The sequence below is a fragment of the Copadichromis virginalis genome, linkage group LG22, assembly GCF_057382275.1.
Source record: "Copadichromis virginalis isolate Kocher_CV1m ecotype Utaka linkage group LG22, C_Virginalis_male_GT1.1, whole genome shotgun sequence".
In the NCBI taxonomy this organism is placed as follows: domain Eukaryota; kingdom Metazoa; phylum Chordata; class Actinopteri; order Cichliformes; family Cichlidae; genus Copadichromis; species Copadichromis virginalis.
Genome location: NC_140638.1, coordinates 7,101,681 through 7,129,009, shown reverse-complemented (window position 1 = coordinate 7,129,009; position 27,329 = coordinate 7,101,681). Strand labels below are relative to the sequence as shown.

The window sequence follows — 27,329 nt, the reverse complement described above, 5'->3', positions numbered from 1 at the left end:
GCTCTTTAACGGTGCTTCATTCATAGCTGCAGGAAACTGCATTCATGAGTTACAACACAAGAGCTCACACTCCTAAAAGTCCAAACATTATGTCCTTCATGCTGTAGCTACATAATAACTGCAAACTCATCTGAAGCCCTACGCTGTAACCTTATGTGCACCTCACCTATCAGTGAGAAAATAACAATCATTGTCTTTATGTAATGAATGAGAACCATAGAATCAAAATCAAGACTAACAAATGTCAGCAAATTCCTGGAAGGCGATTGCGTAATGAACATGAGGGAATCTACAAAGAAGTAGATTGAAAAGAGTAGAGACCCATGAGGGAAAGAAGTCAGAGCATTTTATTAGTTTCTGTCAGCTGGCATTGCACATAAAACACCAGGACCACAAGGTAATTAATACATAATGCACCAGCACAAATGCCAGCAATGACATCGGCCACTTGCGTAGGTTACGTCGTAGGCCCTACAAAGTCTGCCTGCAGAAGTCTAAAACAGGCCCAAGGCTGTAGGTTTGGCCTTCTCTAGAAGAGAGAGATCAGAATGTTGCCTTTGTATGAATGTTTTACGAACCGAGCCAAACAGCATGCAGACATATTATGTTTTGGGTCTGGCACCCAAAATAATTAGCCTGGATCTGTGCACACTTGCTCTTTTCTTTGAAATAAACAAAACAGCAGACGCCAGTTTATCAAAAAATGTACTTTTTTTAATCGGAGCAGAAAGGGGCTTTTTACAGTGTTTCTGTCAAAAGGTCATTTTTGCTACAGAGGTGTTTGTATCTATTTGAGTCCTTCACTGTGAACCAGTTAAAAGTGCAACAAATGACAGAAACAAATCATGTGTGAAGGTGTTTTGTGAAGCTTGAGTGGATGACAAACTCTACAGTGGGTCACATCATCCCTAACCACACACACACAAACAGGTAGCACATCCTCAACACACCGTGTGATTTGCTTTCACATACAACTGCCTGTGCTGATACTGTTCGCAGTGCTGCGATACATTCAAATTCAGACCACAGCGGTGCTTGTGTTTACAATCCACTTTGAAATTAACATGTGTTTTCTCTAACAGATCACATTTTATTAGCAGGTGTAAATGGAGTCAAAGTGAGTCATGGAAAAACTAACCCAGTTGGAAACCAAAGTCCACTATCAGGTGTGCAAAGTGGAGCTGGGCCTCACCATGAATACATAAGTCAGGGAAATGGCGGTGTAAGTATCAGCTGCAGAAGCAGACCGTATCAGTAATGCATAACCGACCAAAACTGGCAACATCTAACCACAACAAAAGACAGTGCGTAAACTAAGACCTATGGAGACATCAGTCATACAGAGAGAAAGAAAGCCACAAAAAGGCACTTGGCTGATGTTTACAATACACAGCGCAGCCACATAACAAGAAGTCATATACACATACCACTCAACCATGGAAGCAGATCCTTTAGAGCATGAAAAACTATTCATAATATCATCACAGGACTTCAAATTCTGCAAACACCGGCATGCTGCCACACTGGTGCAAGCTCCTTGTGCATCAACATCTGGCTAAGTAACGGAGACACACCAGTTGAGTAATGTTCAAATTTAAGAACATTTTGTTGTTCAGCACACTCCAAATCTTGCAAGAAAACTTCACAGCACTGCTTCGTCTACTAAACCAAAAGTAATACATGCTATCACTCATCACGCCCCCCCATCTCTCTCCCATCAAATGAATGTGATATTTCATAAATGTTCCTGCATCAAGGGGTTCAATCCATAAGCCTGAGTCATCACATCACAGTGATGGAGACATTTTATGAATTCAAACTGACTGACCTAACCAAGCGCATTAGTCATCTAAATTTGTATTGCAACATTTTTTTTTTTTATTCATGGACGGTCAGAGTAGCTCTGCATGATTCACGGTTCAAAATAATCTTTAACTTGCAGTCGGGCCTCGCTGCAGCCTCTCAGTTCATTGACTGTGAGCCATACTAGCTATACCACCTTCGTTTTAGCAACCTTTCTTTTGATTGGCTGCCCCTCTTAACATAATGTTTCAGCAATAGGTAGGTGGTACAACAGTTATATAATTCAGCTATTTGCCTTCACTTATCTCACACAGATTTTGGAGTTACAAAAAGAAAAAAGGGGGCTTGAGAAAGTTTGGTCCTGTTGAATACGAGTAACCAACACTGCAACTTTGTTTATACATGTGACAGAAACTAAAGGAGTGCAAGTTTTCTGACGTGACTTTCACTCTCCAAATCTGCAAATATACTGGCTACAACTATAAGTATTTTCTTTTTTTTAAAGTTGGCAGCTAAAAAACTCAAGCAATCGTAAGGAAGAGTAAAAAATATCCTGAAAAACAGGCGCGCTCCCGGTGACTAATAAACAACATGCTGCTATCTGATCTCCAATGGTGCTCGGAGAGAGAGCCAAAAGACAGACGAGCTGGCTGTGATAGTCGCTAACAGCCATTTGAAGGCAGATTACTAATGGGGTACAAGCATATGATTCATACAGCGGACAATAAGGCTCTTGTCACTGGGGACAGGTTAGGCGTTGTGACACAATCGCCGATGAAAAACACACATGTGCACATGTAGTACATGCACAGATGCCCGGTGACACATACAACGCACAGCGGGGAGGAGGGGATTGAATCAAAGTGGGCGAGCTAATATCTCGCAAAGTACACAGATACACAACACAGGTTAGTGGCGAGAGGTAAGTGGGTTCCATGCGTGGGTGCACAGAGCACACAGACAAAGAACACAGAAATAGCAACCATGCCCACTGCATGTGTTGCAGATGTCCCTGCTGACTCATAGCTCGTTCGTTTTGTCGTTCGCCTTTCACAGATTCCGCCTTTCTCCCCCTCAACGCCGCAGCCATCGCTTCCTTTCTTCATTTCTTTTCTCTTTCATACTGTCCCTCCCTCCCTCCCTCACTCAGCCTCTAAGACACACAGTCTCCTAGCAACAAAAGCTTTTAGCTCTAAAAATAAATGGCCGAGTCACGACAAACAAGACAAAATATGATTCGATTACTGAAACTTGCCAAAAGAGTTTTGAGTTTGCAGCGCAGAGTCAGAGAGCTGCAGCGTGAGGGTGTGATCTGTCTAAAGCCGCTTGGCCAGAAGAGCCCTGCTTCACTGTCACGCCGTGTTTACAAAACACACGTTGGCCTGTCCTGAAAGCACTGTAGAGGCACGCTTTTACCATCACAACGATAAATCTGCATTAAAAGTACTGTACACAGTTTACATCTCAGTTCAAAAGAGACACAAGACCTGTTCATTCACGCCTCCTAAACTGATTCAGAAGCAACACAGACGGACCCAGAAAGCCAGACAGCAAGCACCGCTGATGGTGCAGCATTTCAACAGATGCACCAATGAGGGTCCAGTTGGAGGTGCATCTGTTACAGCTGGTGGTTACCGCAGTGCGAGTAAAAACACACACTGAGGCTAAAAGCCAGAGAGGTGGAGATCAAAAAGACTAGAGAAGCAATAAAACTTTGACTCATACAAACTATGACCACCCCTAGGAATCTAGCGCACCCTAAACTTTATGACACGCTTCTAATTAATCTTGTTTAAGAATATTAGGGTTTCAAAATAATAATGAAGGAGACCCCCTCACGTAACTAGTAATAAAAGCACAATTGCTTCTGATAGCGGTACAAAGAAAGTTTTTTGGCTCAAAAATTGCCATTTGAGGGCCGACTTCACATCCATAGCTGCTCAGCATTTTGTTATTTTTTCTCCTTTCAATTTAAGCCAATTAAAACTGTTTAAAATGACTTATTACAGTCCTGGTAAAGCCAAAACCAAAATGTCATTGTGCATGCAGGAAGAACCCTGTCAAACTGCAAGTATTAGAGAGCCGCCTACTGCAGACTCTTAGGCTGACTGTAGTTCTTCTAGTGGCCACTTGAAGCTGGCTCCAAAAGCAAGTAAATCTAATGCTAGGCCCAGTTTAACAGCATTAAAATGTATATTAACAAAAACGAACTAACAAAAACTAAACCTTTGTTTAGTTTCCCCCTTCATAAAAAACTGTGCAATGAATTAGTTTTTACAACTCATCCAATTGTTTCGTAGAATTTGGGGCGTGGCCACTGGGAATGACAAGTAATCAGTGTCTGCTCAGAGTGGTACAGTCCTTCCAAGAAGTTTGTGCTTCCGCTGCACCCATAGACTTTATTATCCGGCTGGCCACGCCTGATAGTATAACTTCAGAGACGTAATACCAAAATTTAAAAAACCTGAAGTCAACCGACCAGTCATGCCCAAAGAGCAAAGCCTTGTACTTCAAGTAAAAGATCCTCCACTACTGATCTCTATTGTTAAGTGTGCATGTAAAAACATATGCAGAAAATGTGTCTTGTGTGTGCTTTTGCTGGCAGTTTTGCTGTTTTTATTCACACTAGAGCTGTGTACAAAGTGTTAGAGAAGTGTTATGGGACTGTAAACACGCCATATTCCAGAGAAACTCTTAAAAAGAAAAAAATTTGGAATCTTTTTTTAAACATAATGCCAACACGTGAAACTCGTCGAGCTTAGAGAAATACTCCTCAGCAGCAAGTAAAGTGTTAACATGTCTGAGCTATTATGCAGCTTGTTTTATGGCTGCTCTGGTTTAGTCCACGGCTGATGGCGCAGGAGGCCACAAGTCAGTGAAAACTTAAGTAGACAAAGGGAAAAAAAACCCTTGTACTATCTGGCAAACTTTGCTCCAGACAGGAAGAATTTCTGATTGTCGGGCAGAGGGGGGAAGCACACGATTTCAGGCCTCGCTGGAGTCTATATATAGCCAAGTACAGGGCATTAAAACTCATTTACTATTAGCCTGCAGTCCCAAGCCACCTGCGTGCTCCCATCCAAGAGAAACACACAATCTGTGCAGCAATAATCACAGGGTGAGCGGGTTTAACACGCAGGTCTGCTTTTCTTACGGACTCTGACGTCACTCCAGTTGGAACGGTACTCATAATGACCGATAACCATCACTGGGGTATTGTCCAAAAAGGCCTGCAGCCGCTGAGCCCAAACACAGGCTGCCTCTTTCTCTCCAACAAGTTTCTTTAACATGCTGTTAATTCTATCCATCTATCCCCCCGTTTATTTTTCCCTCCCTTCCTCCTATTCTTTGGCGGACCTATATTTAGCTACTGGAAAGGTCGGTGTGTGTCTGTCTGCAGGGTAATGATCCAGGGCCATGGAGAGAGACCCACAGAGGTAGCTGACCAGGCTCAAATCTCTGAGGAGGCTGGCTCACTGCTGAAATCTGGATTTTTATTTATTTATTTTTAAATCAGTGCAGGGATCAGGATAACACATAAAGGCAGGAAACAAATGGGTACAGAGCAGGAAACGGGGAATCTCTGCTGGGCGTTAACGGCACTGGCATCTGCAGAAAGTCATATTTTGGAGGAAAACGCAAATAAACACATGCGAAAAGAATTAAGATAAAGTTTAAACTTCACTTAACACTTAACTGCCACTCTATAGGATCTCCAAATTAAAGGATTTAAATGATGCAGAGAATCTATATTAAAAAGGATAGTGAATTTAAATCACTTGAGTTTAAGGTGATTGACTATTAACGATACACACCAAGTTAACTATCCCTCTTCAACACAACAGACAGTCTAACTCTGCTCTAATGAGGAGTCCTGAGCCTTAAACTACTGTTTAAAAACTCCGCTCCTCACTGAGCTGATCTCATAATTACCCATAAAGGATGGAGTTCAGAATCGAGGAGCCAGCGGCTTAAAGGCAGGGAGGAGTCGTGGAAAACGGATGGGACGAGGAAGGAAGAAATCAGGTGGAAACGCAGACAAGAGAGTGAGGAAGAGGAAGAAAGGTGAAAGAAAAGAAAGAAATCCAGCAGAGATCAAAGGGAAAAGGAGGACGAGTATTCGCAGGTGCACAGTGTGAACCTTCACCCTGCGCTCTCACATGATCCTCCATTACATAACGTTAATAAAGAGACAGACGACTGAACACACTGATAAGGAAGGAGGAGATTGTAAGAGAAGAGGTCAGTGTTGGGGAGATGCAGACAGGATGAGCATTTACCAAAGAAGTAGAAGGAAAAAAACCCTTAATCTAATCTTATAATGGGGTACGGATATGAGCCTGAAATGTGTCCTTACATGTTCATTTCCCCACCAAGGAACAAAGAGACTAAAAAGAGTAGTATGACGCCAAAGGAAACCAAAAAGCTTTCCAGAGAGAGAGAGAATCAGAGAGAATAAAGGAAATGAGATATAAAAGGTCGGGTGAATACGTTTTGTATGGAGGAACTGAGAAAAAAAAAAAAAAAAAAAAAAAGCAAAGAGGAAGCAAAGCTGCTTACACAAACAAACAAAAAAAATCTAAACAATGAGCATAATACAAATCTGCTTTATGACATGTCATTCCTAAACTTAGGAATATCACAACTTGATTTAAAAGCGAAAACTTTGCAGCCTTCCCACAAAAAAATAGCATTTATCTCATTTTGATCTCCTGTTAATAAACTAGTTGACATTTCCTCTGCGATTTCTGTTTCATTCTTCTAACCAGCAGCCACTCTTCCCTTTTCCCATCGAAGAGAAGATGTAAAATAAATGCCAGATCAGACAAAGGTCAAATAAATGAAGCATGTAACTGAAATCCCAAGGCTTTATTTTTATTTAGTTCAGGTTTCTATTTAAAATGTAAATATTTAATCACAAATATTTGATGGTCATTTTGCATGTTTTTATTTAATGACCTCTCCTGGTTTGTGTTTTTTGTTTATTATTCCCAAACATCATAAATGGGTGCTGACCCAAAGACTCAAAGTTTGAAATCATGTTCTACAAGCTGAGCTGGAAGGAGATAATAGGCTAAGTTGTGTTTGTTGACTGATGTTGGCTGTACAAACGGCCTTCACCTGACAGTATACTATTAAAAGAAGACGAAAAGGTTGACTAGTAATGCTCATCTCAATAGAAAGTATGGAGTTTGAAGGTTTGTCACATTAGTAAAGCTAATAAAACCCTTTTGAATGTTTAGACCATCTTCACTAGAGCAGAGACAGCTAAAGCACATTAATTTGGGAATCAGCCAGACAGAAAACTGTCCCGTCTTGAAGGTCCAAACTATCTCGAAGTCAGCCAAAACTGTGATTAAGCTGGCCCTGGGTCGGTTTAAACGTGTGCAGTCAAGAGACAGTTATTACACTCTAATGTGAGGGGGAGCTCCTTTAAAGCTGCAGCCGATTTAAATATGTCACTACTGTCTTCCTGAGGTACCTCAGTTGCATCTTTGGCACCTTTCAATCTCATTAAGACAAATAATTAACTACTAGGATTGCCAGTGGGAAATAAAAAAAGGCTGAACAGATTAAAAGCAGCAAAGTAGGCAATCTTCACAGGAAATGATTATTACTGCAGTGATAATGAGAAACAAAATCCTGAACAGGCACATCAGTGATGATCTCAGAGCTCAAACTTCTATCTCCTAATCTGCAGCCCCTGAGCCAAGGTTGCAGATTTATCACTCTTAGGCCTATTTTCCCAGAGAGGAAAAACACATAAATGCATGCACGCATGCTCCCAAACTCGTCTGAGCATGCCTTCCTTCCAGAAAATGACAACACTGTAAAACATTTGGCTGTGATGAGCACCTGGCTACCTGACTGCTTCACTGAAGATCTCTTCCTGTAGTTATTGTGGAATTTGGAAGGACATCTTGAATATCTGCGAATAGCAGTGAGTTACAAATGGAGAATGAAACATTGTGCTGTCAGAAGGAAAGTCAGCTGATCTTAAGCCCAACAAACTGGCAAGCATCACATTCAGGAAGTTGCTTTGCTGATTAATAACATCAAACTGAGCGGTCAGCTGGCAAAATGCACAAATAACCTGCCCTTTAGCATGAATGCTTTGCTGGTAAACCACAGAAAAGAAGAAGTAACGTGCCTCAACGAGTGTCATCAAGCCAGATCACAAGGGTCTGCTTTCATTTCAGGGAGAGGGGAAAGAGGGATCGATCAAAAGAAGCGGAAATTGAACATGCAACAAAAGTGAATCCCTATTAAGTAATCAAAACAGATTAAATTAATCTCATTGAAATGTCCGCTACAAGTAAATGTACGTATTTACATTCGGACAAATCCATGTAAATTAGGTGAGTTATTTAAATAAATAAATAAATAAATAAATAAATAGCCCATTTTGCTAATTTTAGATAATTATATTATTTTACTAAAGCTAAAATTCACAATTAAACCAGTCTTATTTCCCAGCTGTTCCACATATACTTACAACACTGAGTCATCTTACTTACTTAACAGAAGTCTGAATTTTCCTGTTATTTTAGGTCATCTGATTAACAAAAATGTGACTGATGATAAGCTGATGCTTAAAACAATTAAAAAAAAAAATAACAGTTTTATTACAATTACGGTAGTTTTTCTTTGGGGGAAGGCCAACATTTATTGAATGCAGGAAAAACCCTTGACCTTTACTTCATTTGAAATCCAGTGTGATGGTGGTGTACTGAAAGTACAAAGTTACATTACTTTTGAAATGCTTATGAACCTGACTGCTCAACCACTTATAAAACGTATATGTGAAGCGATCGATGGAGGCCACAGTGGAGCTGGAGTCACTTGCAGACTGGTGGTGGTGTTACTGAAGGGAATTTAGTGCAGTGGAGGGAGAGAGAAGATAAATATCTGTTTAAAATTTGGCTTCTGTGTTGTGGTTTGGTCACCAGACTACTTTCATTTTCCTCCAACACACAAACGCGCACGCACACAGAGCGCGGCAAGGCTAACAGCACAAATCTGGTGACTTTAGCTATTGGACTCGACCATGTGTGTACATTAGTGTGCATGCATCTATGCACACAACCGCACACATACACGTGTCACCGCAGCCCAGAATAGGTCTACAGCTCCAAATTCAGGGAGCCGGATGAGTGACTCATTCTCGTAGTCCCTGCCAGTCAAACTCCATCTCCTCCTTCCACAGCCCCAACCACCCCCTTTCCCTTTCAGCATCTTTCCATACAGACAAGGAGGCTCCACTGCTGATTACAACAATGCTAAAGGTTTATTTTATGGATGCGACAAAAAGAAAATAAAGCAATGAAGAATCAACAAACTGCTCCTCTCTGATTTTCCATCTGAAATAAACATATTAATATCCCTAAAGCCATAAAACTTTGCGGAGTAGATAATGATGCCAAGAGCTAATCAGATATGTGTGTGCATGTCTGGAAAATTATTAACACCTGTAGTTCAAAGCTATACATGTGTCGGCTTCTATAGCGACTCCTTGGGATACATTTTTACTACACTCTTACCGATAAGAGATTTAACATGATCTAAGCCACACTTGGTTAAGCTCCTTATGTGGATAAGGAAAAACTTCCATGCCCAAATGAAAAGCTTGTCCTGGACTTACTATACAACAGGTGTCATGCACACCGAGAGAGAGCCGGGAGCAGAAGAAACAGTACTGGACAAATAAATTAAAAACTGAGATTTAAACCAAACTGCACATCAAACCAACCTTCTATTACTCTATTACGGTCATTCGCATGCTTCTCAGTTATTTGTGACCGCATGGACTTGTTCGTGGAGAATTTACATTACATCACCAACTAAGCATATGCTCCATGCAGCAGACTTCAAAGCAGTATAACACAAATGACTGCTTGGCTGTCCAGCTGCCCATGTCTGCAACAGTTTTACACCTCAAGTCCGGATATCTACAGGCATCTCCCACATAAAGCGTACTTACGTGGGCTACCCAGGTATATTAATCACTGTTCAAGACTGGAGTTGGCATGTTGGTTAGAATCCAATTCAATAGGAAACACTGTCTGATATCAACCCAGCACGGACACCAATTCAGTGTCACTACTTTTTTGTCCGCAAGTGTAAAATCTGCCTAGAGAGCTACCGCCAGATCTCTGTAACATTTATCCAAGCACAAAGAGATATCTGTGCTCAAATATCATTAAAATTGTGATAAAGTAAAACAACAACAGGACTCAGAAGTGCGTGCCACAGCACCTCCATGTAGTTACAGAAATTGAGAGGTAGATGATCGTCCTGCTTGTTGGACTGTCTGATTGCAGCAGCTTTATCTCAACGCCATGATACGATTGTTGCTGTGATCTGGTGCTATATAAATCAAATTCAGCTGGACTTGCGTTATGATCCACTACAGTCAATGAAGATTAAAAAGTTTTAAATGCAAATAAGACTTTGAGCTACTCTGATAATATTATCACAGGCACTGACAGTCTGGAGAAAATCTACCCAATTCACCTCAAACTGCTCCTGAACCTCAGCCACACAAATACAGAAGTTTGCTGAACAGAAAAAGTTCTTCTCCATTTTCTTCTTAACCCGAATATGAACATTTGACATCGATGCCAGACCCAGACTTCAGCATTGGCTCACATCCTTTATCTACCACTTGTGGCTCATAGTACAGTCAGAGTGACAGTAATTCACTCTGGACGAGTGTGTCCGTGAAATTCTTAAAAAACTCAAAAAAACAGCCAGCATGGGACTTTCTACATGTGTGACGTCTGGGAGGGTTAGTCAGCCTTTCCTCATTGGCAGAGTCACCGCAGTCTTAATTCCTCTTTTGCATTAAAGTTGGATCTTCCAGTCTCTAGACAGAGTGGCTCGCTCCCTGTGTAAAAACATTAAAAGACAGAGGCACGACGGCGTCACCGCAGGGAGATGGCAGCCCAAATGAGCACGCCATGCTCACGAGCTTTAGTGAGAAAATTAGAAGAGTGTGTCTGTGTGTGCGTATGTTAATGCAAGCCAGATATCACCCATTTTCATGGCATGTGGGGGGTCCAGGCCCCCTAATAAAGTGTGCATGCTGTGAGTGGGCGGGATGACTGAGTGTCTGTCTGAGGGACTAACTGACTTTTACGTCTCAATAAAACAGAAACCGTCTCATTCATCACTGCCTGTGGCCCCGGGGGTTTCGAGCAACCTTCAGGGACACTGAATGGGTCACATGAGTTACCAGAAGAACAAGGACAGCACTTTCAACCTAATAAATTTTACATGCAAAAATGATACTGTTATTTGATAGTTAATGAGTCAGCATTCTTTCTCACTTAGATCATTCTTTTCATTATGGCTCATTGGTTATATTGTCTGAGGAAACATACACAAACCTTTTAGACTGCCAAGATCTTTAAATAACTGCGCTTTAGGTTACCGAGTTTGTGTGCTGCTGGTGATAAAGCTCAAAAAGAACAAACTTTATAAAAGTTTATGACCTTAACGATGGCACTGGCCCGATCAAATGGAGCCTTTCTTATCACCAATAAAATTTAACGTCTACCTTTGAAACAGAGAACGGGACAAGTCCAACCCTGTGTTCACCTTTAAAGTTTTGGCAGCTCAAAATGCACAAACCTGTTAACTGAACAGAGGCCAAGACGATGTCTGAAATCACTCATGCTTTTATATACTTAACATTAATAACCACAATGGCTCTGAAGATAATCTACTGATAGGAAAAAGTTAAATAAAATCTGTTATCAGGGTGTCTACAGATAAGTTCAATTTAAGACTTCTTAAATACCTCTTGCAAGAAATTTCAGTTTCTACTGGCTTACAATGGGCCTTTGAGGGTGATCACACATGTAAGCTCGACTGGGCTGGTCTGTGTCATCTTACATAACAGAAGTTTGTTCATTTTCCTGTTATTTATGGCCATTTGATAAATGATAGTGTATATGATGTTCAAGTAAATTAAACCACCTTTGGTGGATTTTTGTGGAGTCCTGGTGATTTTCCTCTGATGGGAGGCCAAAACCTCTGTGGTGGAAGCCAACAATTATATATGCAGGTAAAACCCTAAATTTAAAACCAAACTTGAAATGAAAATATAAATCAAAAGGGACAAAAGAAAATAAACCAAACAAAAACAAGTTTTCCAAGTAAACAAATGTTTCAGTTCAAAATGAACCGTGTGGTAAAAAAGTCAAAATATTTGGTTAAGTTTAGGAAAATTATTCCAAAAAATATGAATTTTGTCCCAAATCATAGCACTTTGTCCTAAATTTGAAACACTTCCCCCACACAGGGCACTCTGCTACATTATCATTGCCAGATAATGGGTTAGACTGCCAAGAGTAACAGTCATTCTCAAGCCAATAATCACATCCAATAAGAAGGCCCTATTTCCATAAGGCCTTCTTCTTGTGGGTTTCCACCAGTCTATTGGTAGCTCACTAGTGTACAGAATAAACAGAACCCAATCTAACCCAAAACCTTGGTGGCGGAGGATATTTAAGATTTTTTGATGTGTAGTGGCTGGGATGAGAATTAGGACCAATTCCAGGGCCATTTTTCCCCATCTGGAAAATGTTAACATTGCCCTTTTCAGGTTGGAAAGAAATTGCTGCCCAAAGTGAACGTCTTCAAATATCTCAGGGTCTTGTTGATTGGGGGGTGCAGAATGGACAGACATGAATAAAATTTTAAATATCCATTAATGTGCATAAATGCAGATGTTGCACTGATCCGTTGTGGTGAAGCTGAAGAACTTGATTTTCTTGATTTGCAGTTCTGCCCTCATTTATGACCAAGAACAGTGGAAAGTGACAAAGAATGAGATGGTGGATACAAGGGGCGGAAATGAGTCCAGACACCCTTATCTTCAGAGACAGGGTGAGGAACTCAGACATTCGGGAGGGGCTCAGAGTAGAGCCGCTACTCCTTAACATCAAACTGAGCCGGTCGAGGTGGTTCATGCAGCTCGCTATGATGCCTTCTGGGTGCCTCCTCAGTGAGGTGTTTCAGGCATGTACAACTCAGGAGATCCAGATGCACGAGGACACGATGAAGAGATTACGTGTCTTGCGTGACTTTTGAACACCTCAGTGTCCCCTGAGGAGAAGCTGAAGAAGATGGCTGGAGATTGGGAGATAAGGGCAGATAACTGGTGTCCCCATGACCTCTTTCTCTAAAGGCCGTTTAATCAGCTCACTGATACCACAATACACGCCCCTTCTCCCTAAAAATTAAAAAGGCTGAACAGGCTTATTCAAACTTTAATGCTTGGCTTTGTGTGATCTACATGTATGAAGGGAAAACAGCAACACTGTGTGCTGGAAATTCTCAGAGACATGACTAAACCTTTTAAAATGTATTCAACCTCAACGTGAGGCTGTTTTCACACCTCTGTTTAGTCTGTTTAAATCAAACTCATTTCCCCCCTGCTCCATTTCGCTTGTGCAGATGTGAACATGGTAATCGCACAGGTGCAGACTAATACAACTGCACCGAGCCCGTTTGAGGAGTTGGTGTCGGTCCAGTTCCAAGCAAAGTCCAGAGCGATCCAGCCTCAGTCTGACACTCAGCATGTTCTTCCTTTATTTAGTTTTGTTGCTCCTGTCCCACACAAATCTGACCAATAAGGAGGCTGAATGTGCCACTTGGTTTGTAGTGACGTATTTTGGTTTACTTGGGAGTTTGCTTGGAATTGGTTCTGTGTAAAAAGAAGCAAAATCACAGAAAAAGCTACAAGTTCACAAACTCAGTGACTGCTTTGGACCAGAATAAATGAACTTAATTAACAAACTAGGTGTGAAAACAACCAAAGACAAGTTAATGCTTGAAAGCCTTTTAACAGTAATAAGGTTTTAGAGGCATAGAGAAACTATTGGGAGTTTAGCCAGAGGAAAAGGAAAAAACATTTGCGCACATGCACGTTGTTCTGATCCTGCTGTTGTGCACAGTCAGCCCCAAAGACTCATTGTTAGCAAGGAAAACCGTGATTAAATGCGGCTTTAAAGGGTGATTAAAAGAAGGTGCCCTCTGTTGTGCTTGATCCCAGCAGATTCCGGATAAAAATACAAACAAGCTTCAAGCATGAATGCTAGTGTTACATCAGGCTGCTCAGCCAAACTTTCTGTTACATGTATAATGCAGCCAGTAAACTCGCCCCTCCTTCTTCAGATCATTCATCCTACATCTTCTCCTCTTCATCGACCTCTCCGTGGTTTGATCTGGCCAGGGGTGAGATGTGTGCACAATGCCTTTTAGCCCGACATTGTGCACATTTGAGGCAGGGATGGAGAAAACTGTAGGTATGTTTGTTATAGAGGTTCGGTGAACTTTTGTTATCGTCTTAATGTAGGTGAGGGGGAGAGACAGAGCGTGCGTGTATATCTCCACTGTGTGGGCGTGTGTGATGTGCAGTACGAACAAAGTTTTCAGGCTATTAGCCTTTAGGCAACACAAACATCATATGTTTTAGCTCACACAGTGTCACATCAAACATCAATGCTCCACATACAGACTCCCAGGACAAGTAGCGACAGCCAGGCGAGAGAGAGAAAGCCACAGGATTCCCAACAGACCGATAACTAAAGCAAACACATCGGAAAAGTAAGACTGTGCTCTGCTCGCGCTCCCTTTTGTTTTCGGGCTCACTTTTTTCTCCACTCACCAAAAGATTTCTAGAGTCTGAAGGAGTCAGACACAACCTTAACTTTATGCTGCCAAAATGTTACACCACTCTCCTTTCCGTTGTTTCATCACACAGCGACACTGCAACGACTGCAATAAACTGGTAAAATCAAAAGCCACTGTCTTTAAACCATAACTTACCATGCTGCTTTTATACTAGTTTATACTATTGGTTTTATACTAGACTGTCACCACAAAAGACAAATACTATAAATAGAAATTGCACATAAAGGGGTAAACAACATCTTAGAAATAAAGCAACTAAAAGCCACTGAAATCTAAAATAACTGCTTGTTTCTGAATAAATCCAAGGTTCGTGACAGCAGATAATTGCTGCATAAACCTGTGTTTACTTTAAATGTGGATAAGCCCGGACTAACTGTTGGGCACCTCATTGCACATTTAATGATAATAATTAAAAAGAAAAACCTGCAAAATGCACAGTAGGGGATAAGGATAAGGATGGCTGCCTGTCTTTGCATGTATTTATCACAAACACACTGAATGTGATGAGAAGTATTCGTATACCTACTAAGCCAACATACAGCTAACGCGCTGCTGCCTTTGTCGTGAGTAAAGACGATCCTTTTCATTACGTGCTGCTAAGAAATCATTAAAGACCAGCTGGAGGAAACAGTTCCATTCATGCATAAGAAATATGTCCTTCAGACACAGCCAAGAGCCAGCTCAGATGCTTCTTAGCTTGGGATTTAATTAATCTGAACACAGTGACTCTTTTACAAGTAATGATTTCTGTGTTTACTATAAAGACTACAGCCACACTGTCTTTTTGCCATGCACATGCACTCTTGTAGAAGGTGCTCATGCATCTCAAATCAACAATTTTGTGATGCTGACTCTGTTACTTTTATGTATTTTTCTTTACACTTGTTGTAAAAAGCTGGAAAAGACAACATATTTTTAAGATCATCAGACAAAGCATCCCTAATAATCCTTCAGCATGATCAGGGTACTTCTTGGCTTAAAATGGGGCTTCGGGGGTGTCTACACACAAAAGTTTAATGGTCTGAACACAGCTATGACAAAGAGTCTCAGCTCTTAACACAAGACTGTGCAATGTGCTGCTAATACTATAAAATGCACTTTAAAACAGAGAAACAGAGCTGCATGTAGAAGGCTGTCTTTCTTGCAAATTCTACCATTTTTGCTCAGTTTTCTAAATTTCTTCAAATGTCTGCAAAAAAAACCTGTGAATGCAAACATACTAGTGATGCATTCAGGGGTGGTCAGAAACTTAAAGAGACCACATTTGCTGAGCGGTGTGAGTAAGAAGTGTCCCTTTCTTGAGGTCTTGAATAGTTGATTTGTGGGTGTGCCAAACCTCTGAGGTTAGAGCCATGCACAGCTGTTTGAATCAATGTCTGGCTCCTCTGTAATGACCTCAGCAAAGCACCACACAAGAACTCGGGAGTTTTGGAGGTGTTTTTAATAAACATATCCAACAAGCCCGGTTTGTAGGATTAGCACTGGGAAAAGTACCAGGGTTTATATTTGTGAGAATATGAATAAGATTAGTACTGAAGCTGTATAGGTCACACTGTAAATCAGGCAGTGTGGGATAAGGAGAAAAAAAAAAATCAGGTGCTATACCAGCAGGGGCAAGGGGCAGGAAAAGTCTGGCCTGCATCAACCCAAAGTCCAAACACCACAAAACCAGATGGAGCTCTTTCCTCACTGCAACCTGTTGCAGAGTTTTTCCCTCGGTGGCTCTTAAGGTGGTCTGAAAAAGTGTCTCATTTACTTTACATCATTTGACAACTGCTTTATAAATTAGCACTGATTCTTTTCTCTTTTTTTCCTTACTTTAGACTTTCCGCTGGCACCACAGCTCCTTTCCAGTGAATGCCACTGCTGGATTTAATACATGTCAATGCTCCCACTTTATTGTAAAATAATAGATGTTGCCACCCACTGTAGGTCACTCTAATTGCTTGAACATAACCTGCCAAGCTACCTCTAACCATGCTTCTTTGTTAAAACAGACTCCCTAAAAAACAGATGGCATCTGGTGGACATTTTTGCTCCAACACCAACTTGGTTGTAACTATTTTACTGGCACCGGTAATGCTGGCAGTATTATACAGAGCTATACAGGACCACACCTAGTCTGTCCCCTTTGTGCAGTGTGCAGAAAGCAGACCTACCTCTATCCCTCTGGCCATAAATGACACCAAACCAGCCAGGGAAGCCTCCCATTCCTCTCATTCTCCACGAACCACAGATGATAGCCATAACACACGGCATGACTCTCCACACCTCTTTAAGTCGAAATGACTCCAGCCAAAACAGCCACTGACAAAACACATCCCTACCTCCTCACCTTCTGTCTTTCTCAGTCTCCAAAAAAGCTTCAAGGGAAAATGATTTGTCTGCACTTATATAGATAAATAGTCATATCACTGCTATAAATATATAAAAGATATCAGCTTTTCATTTGGTAACTAGTTGCAAATACTGATTAGCTTCTAAAATGACCTATTTTAGCAATGGCACAGCTGATTCACATTGGTTTAAAATAGTTGGCGTAGAAACATTAAAAAAAATTAAATTACTGAACTGTGGAAATTTAAATGTTAAATATGAGAAGCCTAATTATGGAATAATGACCCACACACCGAAACAAAATCAAACTATATAAAATGCCAAAAGAATTATATGCATGTTTTCAAGTTTATGCAAAAGAGATTCACGGGCGTATGTGAGAACATGAGTGAAGCCGGAAAGCTTGTATCCTGTCAGGTGCTCCAGCGATAGCTGTCCTGCTACAAAACTCTTTCTTATCTGCTCGGTGAAGTGAATCGTTGGTTCCACTTGACCTGCTTTGTCTTTTCATCTGCCCCACTGGGGGTCAGCTGTCAAGGAGGCAACACAAACTCACTCGATCATAAATGCTTACGGTTACTGAGGCTGACTGAGAGATGAGCGCATTCTTTTGAGCAACATGTGATACTATCTGTACAAATGTGCACTGATAAATCAGGAGACGCATGCACCATGTCTAAATCAGGTTAGTGATGAAAGCTCCATAACTCACTGAATGAGACTGTTTTTGGTGGAAGCAGGAGACACATGAAAGCAAAAGGTGTAGCCATGCTTTTTTTTTTCTCCTCAGTCAGTTCCTCACTTTGTGGATGGTCTCAACTCCACTATATTGAACAGCAGGCATCTGCTCTGAAGCCTTGATGAGCTTTGTGTAGTAACAGATGAGCCAGGTTCTGGTTAGATAGACTTTCTAGGTTGCAGCGGATCTCCAGAGAAGACCTAGCACTGCCGCCACATGATGGTCTGTTAGGTGGAGTTAGAGTCCCTCTGACCGACGGCAGGACTACAATATCTTGAGAATAGTTAAACGATATCAAAGATTTCCACAACAGTGACATCATCTCTTTCCCAGTGAAGGGGAAAAAAAAAAAAAAAGTCAAAAAACATCAGTTCATCCAGTGGCTACTGGAGGTCGACTCCCAACGTGAATCAATCCCCACAGATCCACATTTTGAAATGTTGAACTTTTCACTATTCAAGCATGTTTACAACCTTCTACAAAAGAGTTTTGGTCTGGATGGATAGTTGATAGCTCATAACTCAACCCTTTCTTCAACATATTATTCTTTCTGACTTAAAAATATATATCTGGAGCCAAAATTCGAACACTGAGGATTTATAATGTAGAGTTCAAAACCAGCGGGTGATGTGACAACATTCATCTTTTATACTGTTAAAGCAATTAGAAAAAAAACAAGGTTGATAACAACTAAACTGGAAACCTTTGATGGGTCACTGGCGACTTGGTGGGTGTTAAGTTAATATACCAATTAAAGCTAGTCTGTGGCAATCACTGACTGAAATTCTGATATTAATATTAATTGGACAACACTTCAGTGTTTTTCTAAGGTTACAATTTCACATGAAGCTTAAAACTGTCAAGAAAAATAATTGGTGGAGGGCTCCATTTTACAATTCCCTGCAACCACTGAACATGCTGTGGCGTCACCTCAAGATATTTTTAATATAACAACAGCATCTGACAAGCTAAAAACAAGTCAGCCAAATAAAATTTCAACATATATGTCAGATAGTAGCATCAGCCTCTCCATCACAGAACAGAAGGGTCTTTCAAATCACACCAGTTTAAAAAGGTTAAAAAACAAAACAAACAAACAAACAAACAAAAAACCGCACACATTGAGGAAGAAATGTATCACTGAAGAGAAGAGAACAATTTCTTCTCCGTCAGTAGCCTCAATAAAACATAATACAGAACAGCCCCGGAGGTGCAACAATAATTTATTCATCTCCACAGGAAATGTGTTTGGTTGATTGTTATAGCTTTCCTGCCAGCATGTACAGCCCACAGCTGCACTTTACAAGTTCGAGCACTGAACTACAGGTGCTGTTAGAAATCGCATGGGAACTGTGGGAGATCATTACCTGCAGGAGGAGAAATCAAAGGAGGTCCACATGAAGTTTAAAAAAGAATGAAAATTATCAGTGTTTATTTAAAAAAAAGTCACCTTTATAGCGCAACATTACAAATTGTTGATTCCTAAATGGCTTCACAGTACAAGAGAATAGATAAGGCTTTTAGACGATAAAGCTGTTACACAACAACCATCACCGAGCCCTTAGGCAAAGCAATTAAAAACCTCCTAAAACTTTAAGCCTGGTTGCTGAGATACAAAAAAAAAAATCTATAAGAATATGCAGACCAATATATTGATTGATGTTGTTTTGTCTGTTTTCTCTCATGTATACATCCGTAATCAAAAAAATGATCGATACAGCCACAATTTATTCACCACTCAGGGCTGGAATTTCGTTTTGGGATTGCAGCTACTGCACAAAATTTAATCGAACCCTGCATTTACGATGAAGTAAATTCTCACAATTACAGAGATCTCATAACGTTCTGACCAAAGTTTGCACCAGCAGTGCTGCAGGGGTGGACTGACACCTGACCTGGATGACACCTGGCATGCTTTTTCTGTGAGGCTCTCTGCTGTATCAGAAATTCTCGCTCTCATACAGAGACAAGCTTCAAAGATGTGCACTTGGAGGGATACTAGCTAAAAATGTAACTCTACTTTAACTATCAAGGAAAAAGAGCAGGTCCACAGATAAGTGACAGGTAACATTACCATCATTAAGGCAAGATAAGTCCAAAGACAAGTTTAAGGCTCGAATGCATTTGCAGTTTAAACTTAAAATGCTTAAATGAGCTGCTTGATTTGTAAAATATAGGACAGGAAAACAAACAGTGCAACCATGGAGACAAGAGGAAAAAAATCCACTAAAGCAAAGACAGAAAGAGCAGAAAGTACAGCAATGGCATAGTTAAACACAACCTGAGGTAATAGGACAATAAAAATTTATTTCAGGCATGGATGTCTGTCAACGCTCATCTCTCAGACTGTCAGGTTTTCCTGTGTTTGAGCGTTCTGTGTTTGTTTGGCCAGCATGTCCCAGCTCGAGCAACCTGTTGTCTATTATCTACGCTTTGTATGGGTCACTAAAGCCACTGTACATACACACCTCCAGGAAAAGAGGCCCGCCGTAACATCGAGAGATGATCACAGCAAAGCTGACCTGAGCTGCCTCTTGACAGCACACCAGAGAAATGTTGACGTCACTCTGCTGTGGTTTTTCCAGGGTCTGCTTGCCCAGGCTTGGCTCAGCAGTAATCAGGAATGTGATCAGGTCGACTCAAGGGGCGACCCGATCACTCACAGCAACCACATAATGGGAGGAAAATGAGAGAAAGGTACATCCTGTCACACCAGTATTTATGTTTTGGGGTTTTTTTTGTAATGCCATTTCTCTCCAAAACATATTCTGCTTTTATTTAGTATCCACAGGAGAGACTGGCATCCAGTTTATTGCCCGATATCAGTCACACAAGAGCAAGTCAGGCAGAAATCACTTGCAATTATTTAACCGTGAAATTAATTGAACTCTAATATTAAAATGATTGTAAAGCCCATGTCACTGTGTGTTTATTCTGAGAGGGGCAAAAAAACAAAAAGGCCCCAGTTTGCTGTGGCCTTGTGATCCTTGGGAAGCTTGCACAGGAAACATAGGGGAGATGGACAGAGAGCTGAAGCAAAGAGCCAGCTGACACTTCCTTCACACGCTGCCATAAGTGAGAGACGCTTGGTGATCCAAGGACTAATGCAACTGTAGGCAACTGTTAAAAATCCTTCCACAGGTTCACCCACGTAAAACCATGTGCCTTACTTCTTTCAGCTGAAGCACACTGCAGTGGACGAGGAGTAAGTGACAGAAATCTCATTCACTGAGATTTTTTTTCCTTTCTTAAAAACGGTGACAAAGACGTCTGAAAGTTGGCTGTAATTTAGTTAATTAAAGCACCAATGGTGCCTCTACCACAACATTAAATCATTCAAATGCTAAGAACACATCATAGATGGTCTGATTTCTTACAGTTAAGCAGTAACATGAGTCTTTGACAGGTCAACAGAGTGAATCTCAGAGCTACAGACTCAGTTGTTTTTTAAAAGGTAAAAAAGTATTTGGATTTTTTACTATATGCTCTTGCAAACGTTTCACCATAGAAGCATTCAAGTTTATGACCCTGTCTGTCAAAATGACATACAATGTCTAGCGCGGCCTCTGACAAATCCCGCAGAGACAGGGCGTCTTAAGACTCAAAGTGCACCACGGCGTCGCTATACATCAGCAGCCAGCTCCTCTTTTCAAACTTTCCCCGAGACAAACAACTGAGCCTCAACTTGTAGTGCAATTGTGCTGCCAGTAATTGTGCTGGTGCCAACAGTATAATTCAGTATAATGGTGAGACAGTAACACGACAGAGTCCTTCCCAAAGGAAACTAACGGCATCATTTTTTTTAAAGCAAAATGAGCCTGTGGTTCATTAGCTCCGGTCTAACCAGTGTTATTAGAGCTATTTCAATCTGCATAAAAAATGTCTAAGTCGTTCTTCCTGTAATTACAACGAGCTGAGTCAACTGCCCACAACCAAATGGTCTTCCTCAAGGGCAATTTGGACACGCTGGTAAAAGTCAAACACTCACTTTGTTGTGACCACATTAATGTCAGGTACGGCCGCAGAGTGACAGACATGTGGGCACATATACACACACATTAACACACACACACAAACACAAATACACTCAGTCATAAACAGAAGCCCTGCCCTTACCAGACTTAACACCAGCTAATTGCTCATGTATGGCTCCTTTCACTACACATATACACATAAGAGTGTGCAACAAAGCGTGCTGGCCTGCTGGTCCTCGCTGTCTACAGCTGTGACGTCTCAAATGTGGCGTGTTGTTGATATAACGAGTAACACAAGCGGGAAAATTGGAGCTGGTGCTGGTGGGGCCAGACTTCAGACTTCCTGATAGGAAGAGAGTGGAGGTTGGCCCATGTATACATTTATATATAGATCATGGCTCCCATCTGGGGCCTTTAATATTGGCATGGGGCTCCTTCATTGGTACAGAAGTGTGCTAGAATGATGCTGTACCGCTTACTCCCCACTCAAGATGAAGAAATAATAGTGATCTGGTTAAAATTCAATCATCAGTGAATCATATTTCATGCAAGAAAACCAATAAAGCAAAATTCAAAAGGCAAAGCTGTCATACTGACATTTAAAGCGCTTTGACTTATTAAGCACACCAGCTAACTAACACATCAAGAAAACGTTGTACCCTGAAAGTTACCAGCACCTTTAAATGACTCAGTGAATTTGAGACAATTTCTCAAGAACTTGGAGATTTATTAGATAATATTAAAACATCCTTTTCCACTAGTACTTACTCGCATCTGAGGTGATCCGAAAACGTGACGTCAACAGACTAGTCATGAGAGAATCTCCACCACAAAATTCAAAACCGCCATTTCTGAAACCCAGCAATGAGCGAAAAGGATTACAAACAAGCAACACTGTCGTCGCCGAGTCTGACAAAATGCCTTAGACCAAGCAAAAGGTATACCATTGCCTCAATGTCCTCCATTGTTGTTTTGTTCATGTCACATACAAATGGCGCTATGGGACTTCTGGACGCATGCTATAATGACCCCACGTATGTTGGGTGGTACTCGATCGTACTGGAAAATTAGTAGAGTTGGACCAAGCCGATCAAAGTAGGTACTAATGGAAAAGGGCTGTACGCGTAAATACAAGGGAGGAAGAATGTAGGTAGAGCACTGAGAAGTGAACGATTAAAAAAATCAAAATCACTTTTCCATGACTTCAATGGAAAACATCATGACAGACATGAAACAAGAGTTTCTAGACTTGAGGGAAAAAAGGATGGGCTAAAAAATGCTCTGCTGTTTTTAAAGTCCTGTAAAGTCCTGAAGATTGGTTTTTATATATAACAAGTGCTTTGTAGACAAAGTGTTCTTATTGTTTTGTTTCATGCAGGTAAAAACTATTTCCAATACCAAGAATGTAATTTTTAAGTAAAAAAAAAAAAAAATAGACAACAAAGTTCAGGCTTTCTGTGATAAAAGTCATGATAACCCTAAAGGCTGACACACAGCAACGGGGAGAACGCATACAAACTGAAGCTCATAGACTTTATTTACAGGTATGTCTAGGTTCTTCAGACAGGAAACAACTGTATAGGTGTGCTCTGGTACTTAAACCCATTGTACTACACCCTCTTCCCTCACAAAAAAGAGGCCTTTAGACTAAAATGACCTACATCATATAACAATGCAAACGCTACAGACAGTGTCATTTAAACCCATGATTCCCCAGCTTTACTCCAATCCCTAGAAACTAAAGGAAGTCAGCATGAATCAGACCATAAATGCCGAAGAGCAGGAACAACTTAAAAACAAGTCCAACAACCAGTGTGAACTCCTTTAAGCTGTTTGCAATCTTATCAGCAGAGCCAAATTAATAAATCATTCAGAAAACAGACAAAGGTAGCTATCTTTTTGCTGAATGGTTCAAACAGTCGTTGGTCCACTTCTTTTGAAATAAAAGGAAATGCAATGTAGCTTCGGCAATCTGATCCTCTGGATAATTAAAGTCTTTAGAGAGGGCTACAATGTTCAGACATCTGAAATAGGCCACATATGCTGCTCTAAAAATAAAGTGGTCACTGTTTAAGACTTTTAATTTCAGCACCAAAAAATACATTTCTTGCACCTGTTGAGCATTTTGTGCAGTGGACTGGCTGCTCATTGTGATTACATAAACTTATTTCAGCACGATGTTCAGATCCATATAGCTAAAGAGCACCCACTGGGAAAAAATGTTCACGTTATTCATAACTCTGTGATCCAAGAGTTATCTGGGGGAACAAAGAGATCTGAAAGTCGTATTTCTAATTATGATGTTGTGTTGTGGTGAGGCATTCCCCACTCAAACATCTATTATGGGAGCTGGATCCACGCCTGCCCTCGATTACCACAAAGCACTTTTGACTAAACTGAGTTTAAGAGCACCTAAATGCACAATGGAAGAAAATCATAACCTGTGAATGGAAAATCATAATAATCTCGCTGAAACTAAACATGTCGAAGAAAAATGAAAGGAATTTCAAATAGCAGGGCCTGAGATTTCTGGGTTAAACTCCATTTAAAGTCCCAGCAAAGGTGTTAACCGCACCGGATCAAATTCTCACGTGTCAGACAGGTTTACTTTCAAAGTGCCCTGCAGGAAACACAGAGCACATTAAACTAAACAATGACACAAAACCAGGACAGTTAAAATATCTCAGCTAACAATCACCTCATTCCTATGTAGGGTGACCAGGTGTCCCACTTTAAAAATAAGTAAAAAAATAATGTCCTCTCAATCCCACACATTAAAACAATGTCCCACACAGCATTGATATTTTAGTTTACGTAATATCATGTGCACCTGGGGAATTCGCTGGTATAAGCGATCTTATCTCTTATGAGATTGACGTTTTGTGAAGGATCCCTAACAAATAAAGACTAAAACTAGACTGAAATGTGTGGCTGAAAGAGTTGCATGGTCTAGATATGCAACAATCCAATATATCGGCCCAATCCTAACTGACGACGCTAGATTGGTCACTGGAAGCAACTTCCTGATCTGCAGGCTGACCTATTCATTTCAGTTTTGTTTTGTGATGAGAAATTTGAAGAGACATTTCTTAATGCCAAACCTGTTACCAGCAATGTTTTTTGTGTTGTTTCTTTACTTAGACTTATCAGATCACCCTCACACACATTCTCTCTGCCCCACATTTACGGTGTCTGGATCTGGTCACCCTTATCAGTTGCACCCTTAGTTAAGTTCCCAATCCAATTATGTAGTCACTCTTCACATTCCTCTTCAAGCTTTGATGTAGTGATAAGTAGAAATGTGGGCTGGCTTCGGCTTAAAACAATCAAAACACCTGGTTAGTAGTTTGCATTTCATCACTTCCTTGACGTTAAAGTTTGGTCAAAGCTCGGTAAGCTTTGGATTTTAAATGGCTCTACACAGAAATTCCCCATCTCAATTTCAGTGGCGTCAAACACATTTCAATTCAAAGTTGCTTTATTTTCTCAGCACTGCTCTGTCGGAGCAAGATGGGTCATAACATGTGGCCCAGCAAAAGGGCTCAATTTGGCCCACTGTAGAGTGTGAAAATTCACTGTTATTCTTTGTGTGGTCATGCCCACACTAACCACACAGGAGTGAAAGTGTGTAGAAAGTATTTCTAAATGTAGACCAACTGTTTGAATCATATATATATATATATATATATCGACATTGTTACTTAATTCGAACTACGTGCGATTTGTTTTCTGTTTCCATTGTGATGTGATGTTTTTCCTTTGTTATAGATAACCCAGAAAATTGATCAGAAATATGTTCTGTTAATTTTAGTTGTGTAGCAAGGGGTCTCTCTTTTTTCCCTCTGAAACCTCGACTGTGGTGAAGGTCAAGATGTCCATTTCTTACACATAAAAAGAGAAAAATCTGAAGGGGTGTTTCTTTAAAATATAGGTTACTATGCGGTATTACTGGTCTGGACCCGGAGATCAAACTGGGCTGCATGTGGCCCACCAACCACAACGAGGTGGTGTCTTTCCTCCACAACAATGCAGATAAACAAACTTATAATTACCGTTGCGAACCTCTTCCAGACTAGGTGCTGCATGAAAACTGTGGCTGCATCGCTATCAGTGCCAATGCATGCAGTGTTAATGACCCGTGTAGTCAAACTAACTCATTAAATTTGAAACTGGGTGCATTAACAAATTTCCCACGTGTGGGACTAATAAAGGTTATCTTATTGTGGCATCAACAATAAACCAAATGCAGAGCTCTTGTTACGGTGAACCTCGGCGCTGACCCCGACTCCTCACCACTGATCCGGAAAATTAGGCTAACTCTTACTGTAAATCTCTCATCTTCATTTTACCTTAAATGTTTTAAGTTTTCAAATAGCTCATTTGGGGATGGTTCGATCCTCTTAGACGTGTAAACATAACGGTCATGAGTGAGAGTCTTTCTGGGGTTATTAAAAACAATAACAAGAGGCTCGGATGGATTCTCTCTAGCGCCATAATTTTGTCACACTTTCCCTGGAGCGGAGAGTTTGTTAGCGTGCTAACCAGCCTTAGCCGCCGAGGCTAAGCCCTGTTGTTTTCATTTGAAGAACAGTAGCGGGTGATAAAAGTTTTTTATTACTATTATTAAGTGTGTTTGGGTGCTCACTCACCCGTGTCCGCCGGGGTTTTCATCTTTGTGGTCGTCTTCGGTGAGCCGCAGCCGCTTCGCTCACTTTCCCCGTCAACTTTTGAGTGTTTGTTGGCTAGCCCTTAGCAAAGTTAGCTAGCGAAGTTAGCAGCGACACCCCCACTCCTTCCTCCGGTGTTGTTCTCACAGGCGGCTTGTTAGAAGGAGCCTGCGCCGATTACGGGCTCCGCTTTCAACTTGAAAACCAGCCGCAAACTTCGCATGGAGTTTAGCGGTATAACGCGACACATCTACGCCTGCCCAGAAACTTTTGCGCCGGAGTATTTTCGTTCACTTGCGGGGGTTTTGGTGCGGAAAAGTTGCCCCGAGTCTCAGGAGGGGGGGAAATCCAGCCGCCAGGGTCTGAATGGCGCAGGTCAAAGTTTGGAGGAGCCGTGCTGCTCAGAGCTGGAGCAACGGAATGTGACGAGTCTAAATGTTCATCCCGTTTGTTGCAGCCATGTCGCATGGTCGATTCCTCCTCCTCACCATCATCATCACCCTCCTCATCCTCAGCAACAGTCCAACAGCGGTGCTTCAGAGGCGAACAAAAGTACCGACTCCTGTTCTTTCTCCTTCCCTCAGACTTTTTCCACTCACTCAGACACTTCGTGCTCTCTCTCTGCCCCCCTTCCTTTGGCGGGGTGTCGTGTTTCGCTCTGCTCCTGCCACACGGGGCCGCCCACGCTGACCCACGGAGGGAGGGAGAAACTGAACGCCTACTTTGTGCCGAAGATCGTCTATGTCTATGGAAGATTACCTTTTCCAGGAAAAGCTGCAAGGTGGGACGAGGCAAAAAAAAAAAAAAAGTCTGCCTGCCAGGGGCGTTTCCATCGTTTTTTTTTGTTTAAATGTGGTGGCACAAACTGGATCACGTTACTCACGTGCCATATAGCAACTGATGGACCATCAAAGTAGCACGGAAATAAACTTACGAGAATGATTTTTTCTTAAAAATTATATCCTGACACGAACATGACCCTCTGCAGTTGGTAGAATACAGCAATTTGTTTAATGAAAGGAGAAAAGAAGGAGGTCAACGGCAGAGAGCGAGGGCAGAAGGAGACAGCAATAGATGGGTGTGTGAGGACACTTAGATAAAACATAA

General features: G+C 41.2%; 1 protein-coding gene across 1 annotated transcript in view; it reads right to left on the bottom strand.

The window, feature by feature from the left end:
• Nucleotides 1-26,982, bottom strand: part of erf (Ets2 repressor factor) — a 47,312-nt gene extending 20,330 nt beyond the window's left edge. Inside the window, exon 1 of the mRNA XM_085446664.1 lies at nt 26,205-26,982. Coding sequence (XP_085302790.1) covers nt 26,205-26,226 — 22 coding nt within the window. The 5' untranslated portion in view covers nt 26,227-26,982. The remainder of the gene's footprint in view (nt 1-26,204) is intronic.
• Between the last annotated feature and the right edge of the window lie 347 nt (nt 26,983-27,329).